This window comes from Melopsittacus undulatus, chromosome Z (assembly GCF_012275295.1).
Source record: "Melopsittacus undulatus isolate bMelUnd1 chromosome Z, bMelUnd1.mat.Z, whole genome shotgun sequence".
NCBI classification, from domain to species: Eukaryota; Metazoa; Chordata; class Aves; order Psittaciformes; family Psittaculidae; genus Melopsittacus; species Melopsittacus undulatus.
Genome location: NC_047557.1, coordinates 100,447,895 through 100,465,453, shown reverse-complemented (window position 1 = coordinate 100,465,453; position 17,559 = coordinate 100,447,895). Strand labels below are relative to the sequence as shown.

Here is a 17,559-nt window from a genome sequence, read left to right as displayed (position 1 = left end):
GGGCTGGAGGGAGGCTGATGGCAGTGCCCTGTCTTTAACTTCTGATGTTCTTGGAAGCTGTGGGGTTTAGCTGTATTTGCAAGTTCTTTTGTGCAGACCAATGCAAGGACATAGGGCCCAAGGAAAGCCCTGGGCCTGCTGTTTTACACCTTGTCATCCAGGTCATCTTTGGTTCTAATGGGCAAGTTGCCCTGGATGTTTACAAATGGAACAGCCCTATTCCCCCTTTCCCTTCCTCCATGGAATAGTAACCCAAATGGAGAGTTACTGATGCTCCTGAAGGTCCCCTGTTTGCTGCTATAATTACTTTGTAGGGCCTGTTGCTTACACAGTCACAGACCTGGCTTCCCCAGGAGAGAGCTGAAATCCTTAATTCCAGGTGGGAAACAACTAAGAGAGAACATTACATTTACTGAGAGCACTTCCTAGTCCCATTTTTCTCTTACATCTGGATTGACACACTGTGTTGGGATAATTTGCATGTGGTGTAGGCTTCAGAAATGAAACGTGAACTTTTGACTGGAGGGAACACACTGAGGGGTTCATTTTACACAGTGTGTTGTCTGTAGTGGGTGTCTGTATTTGGTTTTATACAGTGCAGGCAAGTACTTGAACACTATGTGTTATAAACAAGGGACTTGGTTTTGAGGCAGCACATTAAAACGTACACAATTAGTGCTGTTTCTGTGGATAACATATTGATTGTGGCCGGTGGGGAAAAAGTCCTAATTCAGAGAATTCAGAAGCACAGCCAAATGTCTTTTTAAGCTGAATTTCATTTCATTCATTAATTTTCCATTCAGATTACCTCAGATGAATTTTTGCCAGCCCTAGAAGTGCATCTAAGCCAGTGACTTGACTTTGACTGCATAAAACCAAGCTTTGATGTTCAGCTCCATCGACTGTAGACACACAGTTTGTCAGCACATTGTGTTACGTGCCCAATAAGAAGCAGTGTAGTTTAGAAAGTGCAGGGATGTAATGGACGTGAGGGAGTTGATGTTGTCTAACTCTTCTGTTTCCTCTCCCCCAGGTACGTTTAGGCTGAAGTACGCCCCTCCCTCTGAAAGTCTTGACTCCACAGACTGATACTTTATCATCTGGCAAGAAAATACTGTAAGCCATGGAGATACAAGGAGATTGAACTACAAAACTGAGACGTCCAGTTGCTGTTAAGCTTAATGTATTTTTTAATCCAAAGGTGCTTTACTTTATTAGACTAGGTAGAAAATCTAGCTTAGGGGTGCATTGAACCCATTTTGATTGCCAAATTCAAGCTTGGATCTTGTTGCTGGAACTTCCGACTCCGTGTCATGGGATCGATGGATGGTGGAGCCGGCCTGATGCGAGTACAACATCCAAGGTACTTTCTTTTTGCTGGAGCCACGTTGCCATACGTGGACTTCCAAAGGGGGAAGCATCGAGCTCCAGGGCAGCTTCATTCTGAGGTGGAAGCTGGAGGTGGGAGCAGCCGTTTGGAAGGACTTTGGCACCCCTGGGCTGGGTAAAATGTCTACTTTTGTTCAAAAGTGATCAGGCACTAATCTCTGGGATTATTGAGGATTGCACTACAGAAGAATGTAAAACCCTTCGAGCTTTCTGCACTTCCAGCAGTGTCACTCTGAGACCAGTGCAAGAGGCAAAGAAGTTCCAGCTGTTAACAGCTGGCACCAGCAGGCGATACGTGACTTAACCACACAATAAAAGTCTGAAGTAAGTGTCTCCTTTTTCCCTACCAAAAGAACATAAACACGGCGGTTTTGGTTCCTTCTGGAAACAAACTTGTGCTTCACTGTCTCACTTGTTGCTAGATAGTGCTGGGTTCTCAGTGGTGGAATAGACTTTAGTTTCCAAGGGTCCAAGTCCCAGAGACTCCAGAGTCATAAAGGCTTCAAGGATATATTCCTGTAATACACAAAACCTTTACGTCCTATTACTGTATATAGGTCTCTTTCACAGAAACCTTATTATTCTGCTTTTGTAAATGAGTTTTAAACCATCCTAAAAGAAAAATGCAAAAAAAAAATGAAAAAAAAGAACTCTGTCAGCAGAGTTTATGAGCTTTTGCTTTACTTCATATAAAAAATACCCCTTTGACTCCTACCCAGAGGCTTTTGCTGCAGGATTCAGAAGTGGTAGAAGTCAAACATGTAAAAGGTAGTAAACTTCATTATTATCAAGACTCTCTGACGGGTTTCTCGTCAGCCTCCTTCGTTGCAATAGATTGTAGATGACTTAGCTTTGGTATTAACTACTTAGCGTACATCATTTGTGGGTGACAAATCTAAATTAGGACTCGAGAGGAAGCCAGACAAATCCTGAACTGCTCATTTGAAAGTTTGGTCCTGCCTGCTTGAAAGAAGATACTGATCCTCATGGCTCACCAGGGGATCTGACAATATTTGGTGGGTCATTTATATCATAGAGACATTTCCTTACTGTAATTGGGAAAACATCTTGAAAGTCCAAAGCCTTGTTTACACTTGGAGGTGTTTCTCACACCAACTTAAACCACACCAGGATGAAGGGTACATGTAGTGGTACAGCCACAGCTTGGAAGCGAGGGAAGTTGTATACTGGAGGTGAAATGTCCATGTGAGGGGGTGATGCAGGAGCTTGACAGCTGAGACCTTTCTGGACCACAGCAAAGAAGTGTTTGGGCCATTCTTCACCCCTGTGTGCTCAGGGGGCAGTCGTCAGCCTCATCAGAGCAGGATAAAGGAGCATTGCCAGAGAGGCACAGCAGCATGAGATGGCCCAGCACCAGACTCTGTCCAGGTGGTTGATGTGTGGCTCATAGTGGATGTGGCTTCATGGAAACCCAAGTCTAATATCACATAATGTTAGCTTTTAAAGCAAAATGGATGAATTTTTACTTCCTATGCAATGAAGCAGAAAGATTTGTGCATCCTCATCCCAGCTCACACATCCCGCGGTACCGCACACACTATGGAGATGCTTCCATCACTCTGCCCACACTGGAGGAGGTTCCCTGAGTTCTAACCACCGACCTTCAGACCTACAACACTAAAGTGATGAAAACTGACAATGCAATTTACTTTGCCTTAATGAGCTTGAGACAATAGGAGGAACAATCTGTCATACTGTGTTACGCTGAGGAAACGCGCAGTTTTCAGTGGTGATGTTTACTCTTTACAGCTTTGGGGGTTCTCTCCAGTGGCCTGGAACATGTGCTGAAAGCCAAATCTTTATTTTGTTTTAGTGGAGTTTTTTTCCACTTTTTTTTTCTTTTTAACAATACTTTCAAACTGAATTGTATTGAAGAAAACTGTAATTTCAACACACATGCAAGTTGTGTGTGAAAAACCCTCTCAGAATAGCAAAAATCAGCAGCAAAAAAGTAAGGAATACTAATTTCTGTACCACTTCTGTTTTGGTTTAATGCCCAGGGCTGGGCACAGCATCTTGTCTTATTATTCGTCAGTGTCAAAACTGTCACAAAAGGACTGTCAGACTGAACCTGTGTCCAGCAAACTTTCATTCCTTTCTTCAGAGCTCTCTTTGGGATCGTTTCCTTTGTGTGAAGTTAAGGCTGATGTTTCTTAAGTGGCTTACATGTACTTTTAGGTAACGGTTTTAAGTGGCAAAGTCTGTTTTTAGGGTAAGTTCAACTCCGGATGTCTCGAGTACCTTAAAGCAGTGCGAGTGTTTGATGAGCTAACAGCGATTCCCAAGCTTTCCCTACACCCAGCGATCTGTGTCTCCGGATCTGTGAGCAAACACTGTCCAAAGTACCACAAACCACCAGAGTTGGTAAGTCTGAACAGAGCACTTTAGTTCTGTCCAATAACCCTTACATCCGTTTTTAAAAGGCACAAATCCATCTTTTCACCCCAAAAAAGCAAGGCAGCTTGTTTTAGAATTGTAGTTCTGGCTTCACTGGCTGAAAGAACCAGTTCTTAAACTTATTTTTATACATTGAGAGATGGGGATTTCAAAGAAAGCTATTTATTCCTGTCTGTGTCCTAGAAGGATCAAAAGAATTAGTTCTCAACATGGATTTCACTGTGGAATAGAGATGATTTTTAAACGCAATGGAGAAAGGGAATCCCAAGTCCTTCCCTGCAGGAGCACAGAGAAGTTAACACCGAGGCTTCCCTCAGGAGGAGCGAGCAATGTGCAGTGTTTTCCATTTGGGAGCATTGGCAATAGGAATACTGGAAACGGGATGGAATTCCCAGCAAGCTCCTCCTCACGCTGGTAGTGGGCAAGTGAAGTGTTAATAAATAGGCCAGGCTTGATGCCCAGCAGCAGGAAGGTGAAGAGGGAAGCCTCACTGCATGAGTGGGGTATGGATCAGAGCGCTCCATGAGGCTCCTCCAGCGCACACTGCACTCCCCTTGTTGTGGAACCTTTTCATGCCACGGTCCATAAATCCTGGCACATTAAGTGCCAGGCTTCCAAAATAACAGGTTAACTAACGCCAGGCCTTTGCCAATGCCCAGATTCCATCCTGTGCTATTCCTGGCTGGAGAGCTGCAGGGCGAGGGTACTCGGAAACGAAACGCAGCCTGGTTCCTCCCCAGAATAAACCTGACATCATCTGAACCCCCAACACGTGGGTTCACTGCCTCGTTGGTTACGGGAGGACACGGAGCTCGGCTCTGCATTCGGGATAGGCTGGAATGCTGTTAAATGAGAGGGATGTGAGCAGAGCTGGAGAGAAATCCGTGTGACTGAGCGCTTCCAGAGGGCAGGAAGTGCGTTGGGTGGGAGAGGCTGCAGCCTGACGACACCTCCTGTACCGAACCCTTGGATCTACCCCTTTGCTCCCTTCCATTTCTCCTCACATAAGGAAGAGCAGTGTTGGTACTGAAGCAGAAAGCAAATCCTGTGTGTTTTCAAGTGCAGTTTAATAGCTTCTCTTGGACATAACTTTCCACTAGGAATGAAGGAAACTCCTGCTCCATTTGAGCCATTTCTTTTACTTCGGTCAATTCTAGTATTACAAATTGTGCATGTAACTTTATAAATATTTTAAATAGTTTTGTAAATATTTAATATTCAGCTAATTTGATTTTGAATTGTAAATGTCAAGTATTCTGGTATTGGGATTTTTATGTTTTATTATACTTTGTTAAAAGTAAAATTGTACATTTTTAGAATGTTTTTATCTGAGTAAATTTAATGTATGGAAAATAAAGAATTAAACAGAATCCCTCTGCATTTTTCTTAATTTAAAGGGGCTTCATCTGTGTGGGGGCTTCTCCTGCCTGGCACTTACCAGGAGGCCTTAATTCCTTTAATTGCTGCTGCTGTCTCTCTGTAAGCACAAATCCATCATGGTGCTTGCAACCGCTTGGATCCTGTCTGAGCCAAGGAATGATGCTGTCTGCAAGGGTTTGTTACCCAGAGTGGTCCAACTCCAGTGCCTGCCCAAGGCAGTGTTGTGGGCAGGATGAGCAGGGAGGCTCTGCCTCCTGTTCCAAGGGAAGGCAGCATCTGAGCCTCCAGGCTCCACTTGGCCACCTTGGCTTGGCCCTCATGCACTGATTGCAGAGCAAGGCACAGGTTGGGGTGAGCAGGAGGAATCATCACCTTGCTGTGTTCTTTGAGCTTCCATGGCCGGTGCCTGGGCCCATTCCCAAGGAGCAGAATCCTAGTTATGAGAGCACCGGGAATCGGAAGGTGAAGGAGAGGCTGGTGAAGCAGGAACAGCAATATGGGGATATGGGAACCCATGGGTATGCAGGAACACCCTGGGCCATACATGGCTATGGAGCAGAACAGTTTTACCTGTGGTTCCTCCCCAGGCTGTGCCCAGTGATCAGCACCAGCGTGTCCTGTACCTAATCAAGCTGTCCAGAAATAACCACACGAGCCATAGGGAAGTTGGGATGTAATCCATCCGTATCAGCACTGTATTAAGTTTAAAAAAGCAACATTTGTACAGGAGTATCAGTCAATCACGTTGTAATTACAAGTATGGTTGTCAGTTATGAGTTAAACAGTTCCTTACACGAACAAAACTAAACGTAGAACAAGCTGCATTTAGAAGTTTACATTGGAGTACAAACACAAAAACCAATAAAAAAATCCCAAGTCAGTCAGCCTTGTGAAGGAGATGCATGCAGAGAGGTGTAGGCAGTAAAAAGTGTACACCTTGCTGAGCTAGAGTGCCGAGGCGCAGTAGTATTGCTTGGTTTTCCCCCGTTATAGTAGTTAGCTTCCAGTAACAGATGCAGTTAGTTTACAGACACATAATATACACGAGTAATCTCATCCTGCTATGCTTCACTTGACAACGACTCTACAGGAGAATCACCAGTCCTATATAATACCCTTCCTCTGCAAAGGCTGTCTCAGGTCAGGCCTAACGCCAGCATTGCCCCAACCCCATACAAGTGGCAGGAAACATCAGTGATGGCAGAAATGATTTGTTCATCGACTGGGCAGCAGCTCCTGGGCTTGAGCTGCTTCCAAAAGCCACCTCCCTGACCCAAACGAGTGCCAGACTGGTTGGGCAGCATGGGCTGGTAATTCCAGTGGCAGGTACAAAAGGAGGGGTACAACAAAGCATGGAGGGCCCAGCCAAGCCAATGGGAAGAGCGAGGACAGATGCTGCTTGGGTCTTAGCAGACACTGGCTGCTCCATGGCTGGCCATACACATCCCCAGTGCTGCCAGTGGGTCCCTCCAATACCTCCTCCTCTCAAGGAAAACAGCAAAACTCCAGGTTAGGGAGGGGGGAGACCTTTTGGAAGCAAGCTCCTGTGAAAATGGTGTTTCACTGAACACAGGGACTGGAAATCCTTTACAGACTGGAGTTTGTTTCAGTGTTACCTGTCCAGGTGTGTACTTTACAGTTAAACACTTCCTAAAACTACAATAAAGCTGTGGTGTTTGGTATGAGTATTTCAGATACTGGCACCGTTCCTACACTTGCAGTGCCACAGAAAACAAGAGATAAAAAGAGTTGGACTCCCCCCAGCTCACCCCAAGTGCTCGCCTTAACTCGCTGCAGCACTGACACGAGTCTGATCGAGCTGTTCTGCTCTGGAACATCAAAACATTTTTGCTCTCATGAGAAACCCTCCCATTATTTAAAAAAAAATATAAAGTTTTAAGGAATAAAAGGGAGATTTTTCCAAAAAATTGTCACACGAAACACTTTAGCTCCTCCCTGGTGCTTGTTAGAAGTCAATCGAGTGTCCCTTTTGTTTGCAATTTGTCACATGCACGATCAGGTTCCATTCATAAAGTCCAGAAATGTAAATGTGCCTGTGTGGAATATTACAGCAGGTTTCAAAGCTGGAGGTGCTCGTCTGTACTGTTTAATAGTTACAAACAAGGCAAGGTAAGATGAGACACCTGCTAAAGCAAGACTATGCTAAAGTACTGAGAGCATAGGTGACATCCATTTCCTTCCCTGGGGTGCGTGTGGGGAAGAGTGGGGGTGATGGCCAAGGGTAAACCAGAATCCTAGGCTAGAAGCCATTCGCGTGTCTTAGACAGAAGGCTGCGCTCCGAAAGTCTCCTGAGAGGCATACACCATGTAGAGGAACCCATCCTCATCCTTCTCGCTCTCGTACACCTCGGATATGGGTGTGGAAACGCTCACCATGCTGTGTCCATTCACCAGGAGGAAGAAGGCCTGGTTGGAGTTCAGCTGCAGGCGTCGCCTGTTGGGGGAGTGAAGGGGAAGGAGTGTGAAGGGTGACTGAGCATCTCTTAACAACAGGCACCAAAACCTTCACCATGTGCAGCCGTTTTAAGATGTCCCAACCCAAAGCAGCCCTGCCACTGGAAAACGCTTTTGCTTCCCACCTCCAAGTTCTACTGAGGTCACCTTACTCAGGGCAGTCAGAGACAGCCTCTGGCAGGAGCCCTTCTTCCTCTGGAAAAGCTCCTCTCGACAAGGGTGTTAAGGGAAAAGGAGAAGCCAAGGTGATCCCTGTACAACCAGGGAACATGCACAACCTGTGGGCCCTTTGGCTCACACCTAACTCAGCAGCATCGCACTGGAAACATAAACCCAAGCTGACCTTGGGAGATCAGGCAGGGAGGCCAAGCAAAGCTTCCATGTGAAGGCCCTGGGTCTGTTGAAGTCACTGTCACCAGCTCTGTAACAGCCTGTGTTTAACCTTCGGAGCACCTTGTACCCTCATCTCCTGCTCAGGAGAAGCATCACAGGGAGGGCAGAGGGTGACAGACTGCACAGTAAACATCTAACTTCAGCATTCCTCTTGGATCATTCATTCCTCTTGGGGGGAGCAGGTACTTCTGCTAAGCTGCCTACTGGAAAGCAGGTTTGCAGGGAGGAGCTCTCTGCCTACTTCACAGTAAGCAAGAGGAGGTCAGACAAGTGCACCTACCCATGGCAGGGAGTTGGAACTAGATGATCTTAAGGTCCTTTCCAAGCCTAATTCTATGATTCTGTGTAGAGGTGCAACCAAAGAAAGGAGGAAACAACACATGAAAAGAGGTTCCTGCCACTTCTGCTCACTGCTGAGGGGCAGCAGCAGCTGGGAATAAGGCTTTATTTAGCCTCCCTGAAGAGGAACCCTTCCAAACCTTCAGGGACAGCATCTACCTGAGGGCTGGGAAGGACAGGCTTTGCTATGCACAAGAAAGGCTGGCAGAGGACCAAGTCCAGCTGGTACCAAGTTATCTATTAACAATAAAGCCAAAGCAAAAAGGTGGGAAAATTCCATCAATTGCTGTTGACTTTTTTGCTCATGGTCTTTAATGTTCCATGAGAAATTCTATCAGACTTAAACAATCTGGATCCTGCTTCCAAAACCCTGTCTCACTTTCTTACTCATGTAAGAGCTGGGGTTTGTTTGCTACAGGCAGGTTCTGTACAAGCCCTGGAGGCAGGGGATTGTTTGGACAACCTGAACAACTCCCAGGTTTTGTAGCTTGTGGCCTCCATGAACCAGCTCCCAGCTACACCATGACCAATGGAAAAGCAAACTCTGGTTTGCTGCTGACTTCCAAGTTTACCACTTGAGAACTCAGCTTTTCCTTAACACCAGGACACAGGCACTTCTAGCAGGACTTCTGACCACAGTTTCAGACCATACAACTTCCACTCCATGCCTGTTTCCTCTTTGACTTCTGTTGTAAGGAAAGCTCAAGCACCCCAAGCAGAGCAGTCTTCAAGCCATAGTCTGCAAACAGCTCGGACAAAAAGACACTGATACTATATCATTGAGGGAAACCTCATTTCAGGATCAAAGGGAGCCAACATCAACCCTGAGCAGTAGCTCTGTGCTCTGGCTGGGAGCCCACGCTCCCCTCCTGTAGGTGGGGAGAGACAAACACTCCAGAGAGGGACTCCCAGCAGGAACACTGGGAAGGAAGGCAGCCTAAAATAGCCAAGCAGGAAGCACTGAAGCCCTGGGCCAGAGGAACCCATGTTAGGCAGGGATTCATGGCCCCACACTCTCTCTACGTCTCTGGGAGCCAGTTATGTCTCTTGAAAGCAGAATAACAACAATTTTCAGAGGTTTGGTTTTTCCCCCAGCAAAGCCAAAGGAAAAACACCAGTTTATCCCAGTGATGATACCGAGGGCTCATGAGATGAATCTTCTATGTATTGTTCCCAAATGCATACACCAGGTGGGGAATTAACAAATAAAGATAATCTTAGGCTGATTCATCTTACACTGAAACCAAAGCACATTACCTGATAATTTTGATTAGCTCACTCATGTTAACATGATCTGGCACCAGGAACTTGGTCTTATCCAAAACTGGAAGCTGCTTCTCTCCCTTGTACCTTTCAATGATCACCTAAGGAGAAACACAGAAAAGAAAGGAGCTGAAGATGAGAAAGGCAGAAGTGGTGTCTGGTGCCTTCATCACCCCTCTCCATTCTAAACACAACAAAGTGTGAGCATTTATCCTACACTCCATTTCCCCTCATTTGTGAATGCAGCCTCTCACATCTGAAAAGCAACAATTACAAGTATCTTCATGTGCTCCTCTTGTTCTGTTCACAAGAGTCACTGCACAAAGAGAGAACAAACTGGGTTTTAACAGCACATATCACTGCTTCAGAGCAGTTTTAGAACAGCTCATTTGCTGGAATCATTTAATCTAGCACTGAATTACCCAGCAACAAGGAAACCCAATGAAAGATAAAGCACACTTCACTGTAACATTACAGTGGCTGACTAGGGACTTTGGCTGCTATAGAAGCCTGCAAATCCAAGCAGTTTTCACTAGAATTTCTCCCGTTTAAGACCTTCTCTTTCTAAGAACTACACTCCAGATTAGTATGTGATTCCATTCACCTCCCATGGTAACTCTAACAGGTTAAAGCTACCTTTGAAGGCTATAAAGCCTCAGAGGAGAGAACTTTCTCCTCCTTAGTCTCAAGACAGCACACTTAGGAACCACTAATTCCATCATGATCACTAGGTAGTAACTACTGAACTCACAAGGAAATTGCAGATTTGCCAATTTAAGCAGCACCCTGCCCAGCAACTGTATATAGTTCCTGCTTTTAAGAAATGATCTCAGAATTCGTGCACTCCTGTTTCCACAGCCATTTGGGGTTTGTTGTTTTTAAAGCAACGGTAGCAATGTGATACCATTCGCTTGGATCATTTCCATGCTCACGAGGCCTGGCTGTGTGGGTATTCAGGATCCGCTCAGGTGAAGAGACAGCAAGGCAATTTAATTATTTCAAACAAAGGCTTCCTTATAGCAATGTAAACAAATGATGGGAAAAAATACACCACTGTCTTTAAAAAGGCAGATTATGACCAAAAGATAGTATTTCCAATGGCAAAATAAAGGATGTTTATAGCATGGGGTGATTTACCAGCTAGCATGACACTGACATCTTATCTCATGCAGAGCTGCTAATGATAATAATGAGGCAATGATCCAAGTTAGGACACAGACAAGCAACCCCAGCAAGCCTCCAGGGATCCCAGCAGGCCTCTGCCATAGCTGGGAGTCTGCATCACTGCATCTTCACCAAGTTCATTAGGTCGCTCTGAATGTTTGATGGTAGTATGTCAATGGCTGACTTAAAATGAGAGTTTTGCTATAAATCAGTGTCTTTCCATCTGTGGTCACAAAGCTTGGGGACTACAGCGAAGTGATGTGTGAAAGGTGGGTGAAAAAGCAATCTTCTGTCAGGAAAGATTTGTCAGGAAAGGGCCTTTTGGGAAAACTGTGTATTCCAGAAAAGTGAAAAAACCTGTGCTATAAACCAGAACTTGTTCCTATGCCCAACACCACAGTAAAACAGCAGCAGCTTCAAGATGAAACAGCTTTAAAGCTGAAAACTTTTTGGTTTCTGTTTGACATGGAGGCAACAACTGCTTTGTGAATGAACTTGCACTGAAGTGCAGACAGTTTGCAAGCAGCCTGTTCACAGCAGAACGTCCATTCACAGGGATCATCAGCTCTCACCACTAACTACCAAAGCCTGAGGCATCCAGTACAGTTCTCTCTTCCACCCCACAAGATCTCCTAAGACCTTCCCTGTTCCAGCCATAAGCATTTATTGCCTACCACGGTGACAGCCATCACACAAAGCCCACCAGCTGCAATGAACTCATCAGCAATAGAACACAATCCATGCCTTTTGCTTCCTAGGATGCTTTACTTTGCATCTGTAAACTTCCTGGTGCCATAAATGAAAGAAAACAAAACTTCAGGCAACACCTGGGGCTGACCAGCTAAAGAAGAGTAAGAAGGTGAGGCCTCATCTCCTCTTTAAGGTGAGGTGGAAGGGTCTGACAGCCAGGACACATTTCTGGACCCTCAAGACAAGCCCATTTCCCAAAGACAAGCATTTCTGTCCCTCTCAGTACAGCCTGGTGATGAAAGGCAGATCTGTGTCTCCATTACTGTGTCTTCTCCTTGGCTAGTCCCTGCAGACTGTTCTTTTGGAGAACAAAACACCGAGGAGAGCTGAACACTCAGGAGAGGTGTGGTTTTCTTTGAAGTTACAACACGAAGCAGCAATACACAGGAAACCCAACTTCCTCCAGTCCCAGCTAGCACCTTGCTCTGCCACACTGACTGCTGGCTACTCCTTTGAGCATGGTGAAATCCAGGCTTAGTAACCCTGAACAGCCAAACTTTCACCTGTTTGGACAGCTCTTTTACAGGCTTCTAACTACTAAAAGGAATATGAGACTGGAAATTGAAGTGAAAAGTGAAAAGAACCAGACTTACTGGTATTTTAGTTGGATGCTGCTCTCGAATGAGTCGTACATCTTCCACTCGTTGCTCTGCAAGAGATTTTAAGAAGTCTGGTTTACATTCACACTTAATGCTGTTATTACCTTATTTCTCCACCACTGAAGAGGGGGACTGCATGTTAGCAAAAGCCAATTCAGGCAAAGCAGTTTTCAAATGGAAAAGCACTGTCACAAGTAAAACCTCTCCTATGACAGATGACACTTTGCTCTTTAACCCAAGGTGACAAGTACTGCATGCATGCTATCTGGGACTCCTAGAAAGCACCAAAGGAGACAGCTTCCTCCCCACACACCCCTCATTTTCTGCCCACTAAAGCATATGTTTAATCTCATAAATTTATGGCACCAAATTACACCACCCAAGATAATGACTAAGTATTCTGTAACATTTCTGTGAGATCCCAGAAGAAGAAGTAGTCAACACTTATGTGAGAGCTGAGCCCAGCCTAAGCCTGGCAGCATCAGCTTACCCTGTGCATTCTAGTATTACCAATTACAGTTTTCTGGTTTGATTATGCTACACCCATTGTTGCAGAAGCTGTTGGTAGGTTCTTCTGTACCTAAACATTGCACTGCTCCCTGTGCCAGTTTTCAGGATAAAGTTCATCCCTCCTCAGACGTAAATATTAATAGCACAGATATTATAAACCAGGCTAAAGTACACGTCCAAGGCAAAGTAAACAGGAACAGTTGCTTTCAGAGGCAGTTGCATGTGCTTATACCCTGCCTACTTTCAGATTCAGCAAACTCAGTTTTAACCTCTCTGGTCCTTTTCAGCAGGTCAGGGCTTTCCAGGCCATCTCCATCTTATAAACACCTCTCAGTGAGGAGATTTAATGTTGCATCACAGCTTTAACAGACAGTCAGCTAGGGAGACGTGCTTCTTGTGGAAGAGGAAGAGCTCAGATCAGCACTGTCAGCCCAACTCGTGCTGGTATGTTAATGCATAGGACACATTACCTGTCCCGTCACTCAGCAGTAACATCACTCAGCTCTCCATTAGTCTATATTAAATCTGGGCACATGAAACACATCCGTGTGCCTTTTTAGAGGTCTGGTTAAGGAAATACAACTCACGTGAATCACAGTTTTGAGCTGGAGATGAATCAAGCTGAACTAAGGCAAGGAGCATGCAAAGCCTTCACCTGACTGCAGGAGTGAGAACCTGAAAGCCATCCTGCTTCGCATCCCACAGCGTGAGCCATGCTCCCATAGATCAGCATTAACACTTCAAGGACAGAGGCAGAGATTACTAGCTAATTAAAATACTTTTTAAGATTAACTAGAAACATAAGATACATCAAATAAATGAGACCAACCGTCAACCTAGCAAGCACAGGGAGGTTTGATTAACTTTGCAATTGAAATAGGTTTGTCCACAGCCATGTTATTCAGCAGAACTCCCTGGAGTAGCAGGAGCATAAACCGGACAAATCACTGAGATTATTGTATATGGTGTGCTCAAAATCAGGCTTCAGTCAGCCACAGATAAACACTGTTCTCTGACGACATTAGTTGCAGTGGCAACTGCTTGGCTGCCATCCTAGCTGAACTTAATACCTGCAATAGAGGCTGCTGACAGGCGATGGGGTCAACAACAGTTTTGGAGGACTCCAAGAAAAGGGGCAGCTTAAAACCAGACATTGTTAGATTGAAATTCGCACTGCTTCTATGCAGAGAGTGGCTTACGCTCAACTGAACAGCAAAGGGTGGTACATCAGAAAGCTCTCTTAAGCAGCTTGCCTTTAACCCAAAGGCAGAAGGAATAGAAAATCTGGATCAATTACTTCCACCAGTTCAGTTTTATGTATAGGATTTTATACTTCACGCAGAAATAGGTTACACTGCCAGTTCTTGTTACCCTCAGAGCATTTCGACTTAACTCACTGACACACATGAACAGATACCGAGATCTTTGATTGCTCTGGTTCCATCCTAAGCACAGACAGAAGTGTTGGCACTGCTCTATCAAGGCTGTTCCTTCTAGAAAGGGACTAATCTCATTTCCCCAGCCATCATTACACAGCTCTTTTCGATGGCTAGTTTTCAGTAACTAAATGGGGAGAGGAAGCACACAACCCAGTCCACTTGGGTACAGAATTCCTCAGCCCGCACCAAGTACCGAACTGTAAGTGGAGCTTAATTCCCCTGTCAATAGCACAGACACGTCGGGAGGTGCAGGCAGGCCCAGATCCTGGCACACAACACAAAGTGATGTCTCCTGGCTCCTGGATAGATAATGGATGGTACGGAGAGGCGATCTCCTCATCCCAAGCCCCCCTCCATCGCAGAGCTCACCCTTCACAGCACCGTGTCCACCTCCATACCTCGCTCACGCCTTCGGACATCCAAACCAGAGCCCTGGCACAGGCTCCCAGGCTCCCCCCCCTTGCCGGGGACCGGAGCCCAGCCCGGGGGGTGTTTCCATCCCAGTACCGAGCAGGCCGGTGACCCCCCCCTTCCATCCCAGCACCCGTGGAGCCCTCGGCGGAGCCAGTGACCGGGACCGTGCGGCCGGGCCCCGTCCGCTGTCAGCGGCAGCCAGCCCCGTTCATGGCTGCCCGGGGGTCTCCGAGGCTCCTATAGACACCGGCCCCGTGTCCGCTTCACCGCTCCCCCCACCCCGCAGCCCGGACCGCACCGCCGGCCTGCCCTGCCCTGCCAGCCGAGCACCGAGGCCCGGAGCTCAGCGGGGCAGCCTGAGGGCCCTGTCAGCGCCCCGGCCCCGCCGCATCCCTCCCCGGGGCACTCACCGAAGCTGCGGCGCTGCTTGAAGCTCTTCTCCGAGGGCATGGCGGCGGCGGCGGCTCGGCCTGGGCCCGGTGCGGCTCTGCACGGCAGCGGCGGACAACCCGGACTGCCGGCGCCCGCCCCCCGCCGCCGCCACCGGCGGCTCCGCCGTCAGCTGACAGCGGACGTCACGGCGGGGCGGGGCGGGCATGGCGGAGGAGACATGTTTGGTGTGGCGGACGGGGAGGGTGGGGGTGCGGGATGGTGGGGGGTAATGAGGGTGTACGGAACAGTGAGGGGTAACGAGGGGTGTACGGAACAGTGAGGGGTAACGAGGGGTGTATGGAGCAGTGAGGGGTAACGAGGGGTGTACGGAACAGTGAGGGGTAATGAGGGGTGCCCGGAACAGTGAGGGGTAACGTGGGGTGCCCCGAGCAATGAAGGGTAACGAGGGGTGCACGGGCACCTCCGGGCTCCACCGGGTCCCTGCTCGGCATCACAGCTCTGCCCCCTCAGTGACACAGCCATGGCTGCTTCAGCTCTGCCCCTGTGCCCCCTCAGTGACACAGCCATGGCCACCCTGAGAGGCCTGCCAGCCAATGTACCCCCATAGCCATGGCTGCCTCAAGGGATCCCTGCCACTGTGCCCCCCCTCAGTGACACAGCCATGGCTGCCTCACAGAGCCCTGCCACTGTACCCCATAGCCATGGCTGCTTTAGAGAGCTCTGCCCCTATGCCTCCTCAGTGACACAGCCATGGCCGCTTCAGCTCTGCCCCTGTGCCCCCTCAGTGACACAGCCATGGCCACCCTGAGAGGCCTGCCAGCCAATGTACCCCATAGCCATGGCTGCCTTAAGGGATCCCTGCCACTGTGCCCCCTCTGACACGCAGCCATGGCTGCCTCACAGAGCCCTGCCAATGTACCCCCATAGCCATGGCTGCCTTAGAGAGCCCTGCCACTGTGCCCCCTCAGTGACACAGCCATGGCTGCCTTAGCACTGCTCCTGTGCCCCCTCAGTGACACAGCCATGGCCACCCTGAGAGGCCTGCCAGTGAATGTACCCCCATAGCCATGGCTGCCTCAATGGATCCCTGCCACTGTGCCCCCTCTGACACACAGCTATGGCTGCCTCACAGAGCACTGCCAATGTACCCCCTCAGCCATGCCTGCCTCAAGGGATCCCTGCCCCTGTGCCCCCTCAGTGACACAGCCATGGCCACCCTGAGAGCCCTTCCAGCCAATGTACCCCCATAGCAATGGCCACCTCAGCCCTGCTACTGTGCCCCTCTGACACACAGCCATGGCTGCATCACAGAGCCCTGCCAATGTACCCCCATAGCCATGGCTGCCTCAGAGAGCTCTGCCCCCTCACTGACACAGCCATGGCCACCTCAGCCCTGCCACTGTGCCCCCTCTGACACACAGCTATGGCTGCCTCACAGAGCTCTGCCAATGTACCCCCATAGCCATGGCTGCCTTAGAGAGCTCTGCCACTGTGCCCCCTCACTGACAGCCATGGCTGCCTCCAGCAGCACTACCACTGCACCCCTTCAGCCATGCCTGCCTCAAGGGAGCACAGTCACGGTACCCCCTGTACCCCCACAGTAACACAGCCATGGCTACCTCAGACAGCCCTGCCAATGTATCCCCACAGTGAAAACAGCCATGGCCCCCTTAGAGCATCCTGCCATTGTGTCCCCTCAGTGACACACAGCCATGGCCACCTCAGAGCACCCCTTGGTAACACTCATCCATGGCTGCCATGTCCTACACTCAGCAACACAGCCATGACCACTATGTCCCCCCTTAGCAATACGTGTCCTTAAGCACCCTCACCTCCATACGGAGGTGCAAGCTGAGCGCATTACCTTCACCTTGCCTCCACCACCCATAGACATGAGTATGAGGAGGCCATGGTAAAGTTTAGTTCAGGAACAACGTTTCAGGAGCAGGTGTTGCAGTTCCCTTCAAAGCCTATCACCCTTTCTCCTTTGGTTTGTCAGGAATTGATTGGATCACAACCATTCCATTCGGAAGCCAACTTTGCTTGTGTTCATCCTGCATCGCGATTAATGCCCAACTGTTTCCTCCTTTAGCAGCTTTCCTACACAAGCTGTTGGCTGTAGACTTTCAGCTGCCTTTCTTTCTCTTTCCCTTGCATATGTTCCCGGCTCCGTGTTTTGAAATACAGGAATGATTTTGCAGCAATAGGGCTACACAATCTCACTTTACAATCCAGCTTCTGTGGCTGAAGGGACAGGGATCTGCAGACAGCAGTATCCTTATGAGTATAGGGAGAGGGACCGTTTCCTACTCAGCATGGAGATTATCAGGGTTTTGTGCATTTTTGGGGGTGGAATGATGCATTGAAGCTAAGAGTGATGCTGCGCTCACACGCTGGAATGAGTGTTCCTCATGGAAGTTTGTGATTCAGGGTCATCCAGTTCCTGTGCTTGTATAATTACAAGATGAGGCTATTAAAGATGTGACTAATAAAGGAAAGAAAAACAGCCCTAAGGTCTGTGAATGCTCTGTCCATCACATCACTGTCCAGGGACAGCAGGTGAGAACTGTATGTCAGGGGCTGCTGCAGGCTGTGTGGACAGGTTGGATGGGGCTTTGAGCAACCTGGTCTAG

The 17,559-nt window shown here is 48.1% G+C and overlaps 2 protein-coding genes across 2 annotated transcripts in view; one reads left to right on the top strand and one right to left on the bottom strand.

Moving 5' to 3' along the window:
* Positions 1 to 5,139, top strand: part of ZCCHC14 (zinc finger CCHC-type containing 14) — a 53,330-nt gene extending 48,191 nt beyond the window's left edge. Inside the window, exon 13 of the mRNA XM_005144915.3 lies at positions 1,034 to 5,139. Within this exon, the coding sequence (XP_005144972.2) occupies positions 1,034 to 1,089 (56 nt within the window). The 3' untranslated portion in view covers positions 1,090 to 5,139. The remainder of the gene's footprint in view (positions 1 to 1,033) is intronic.
* Positions 5,140 to 5,845: 706 nt separating this feature from the next.
* Positions 5,846 to 15,074, bottom strand: MAP1LC3B (microtubule associated protein 1 light chain 3 beta). Its single transcript, XM_034073066.1, has 4 exons — positions 14,944 to 15,074; positions 12,165 to 12,220; positions 9,652 to 9,758; positions 5,846 to 7,642 (listed from the first exon to the last, which is right to left on the bottom strand). The coding sequence occupies exons 1-4, from the start codon at positions 14,981 to 14,983 to the stop codon at positions 7,468 to 7,470; spliced, it is 378 nt and encodes a 125-aa protein (XP_033928957.1). The 5' UTR covers positions 14,984 to 15,074; the 3' UTR covers positions 5,846 to 7,467.
* Positions 15,075 to 17,559: the final 2,485 nt, after the last annotated feature.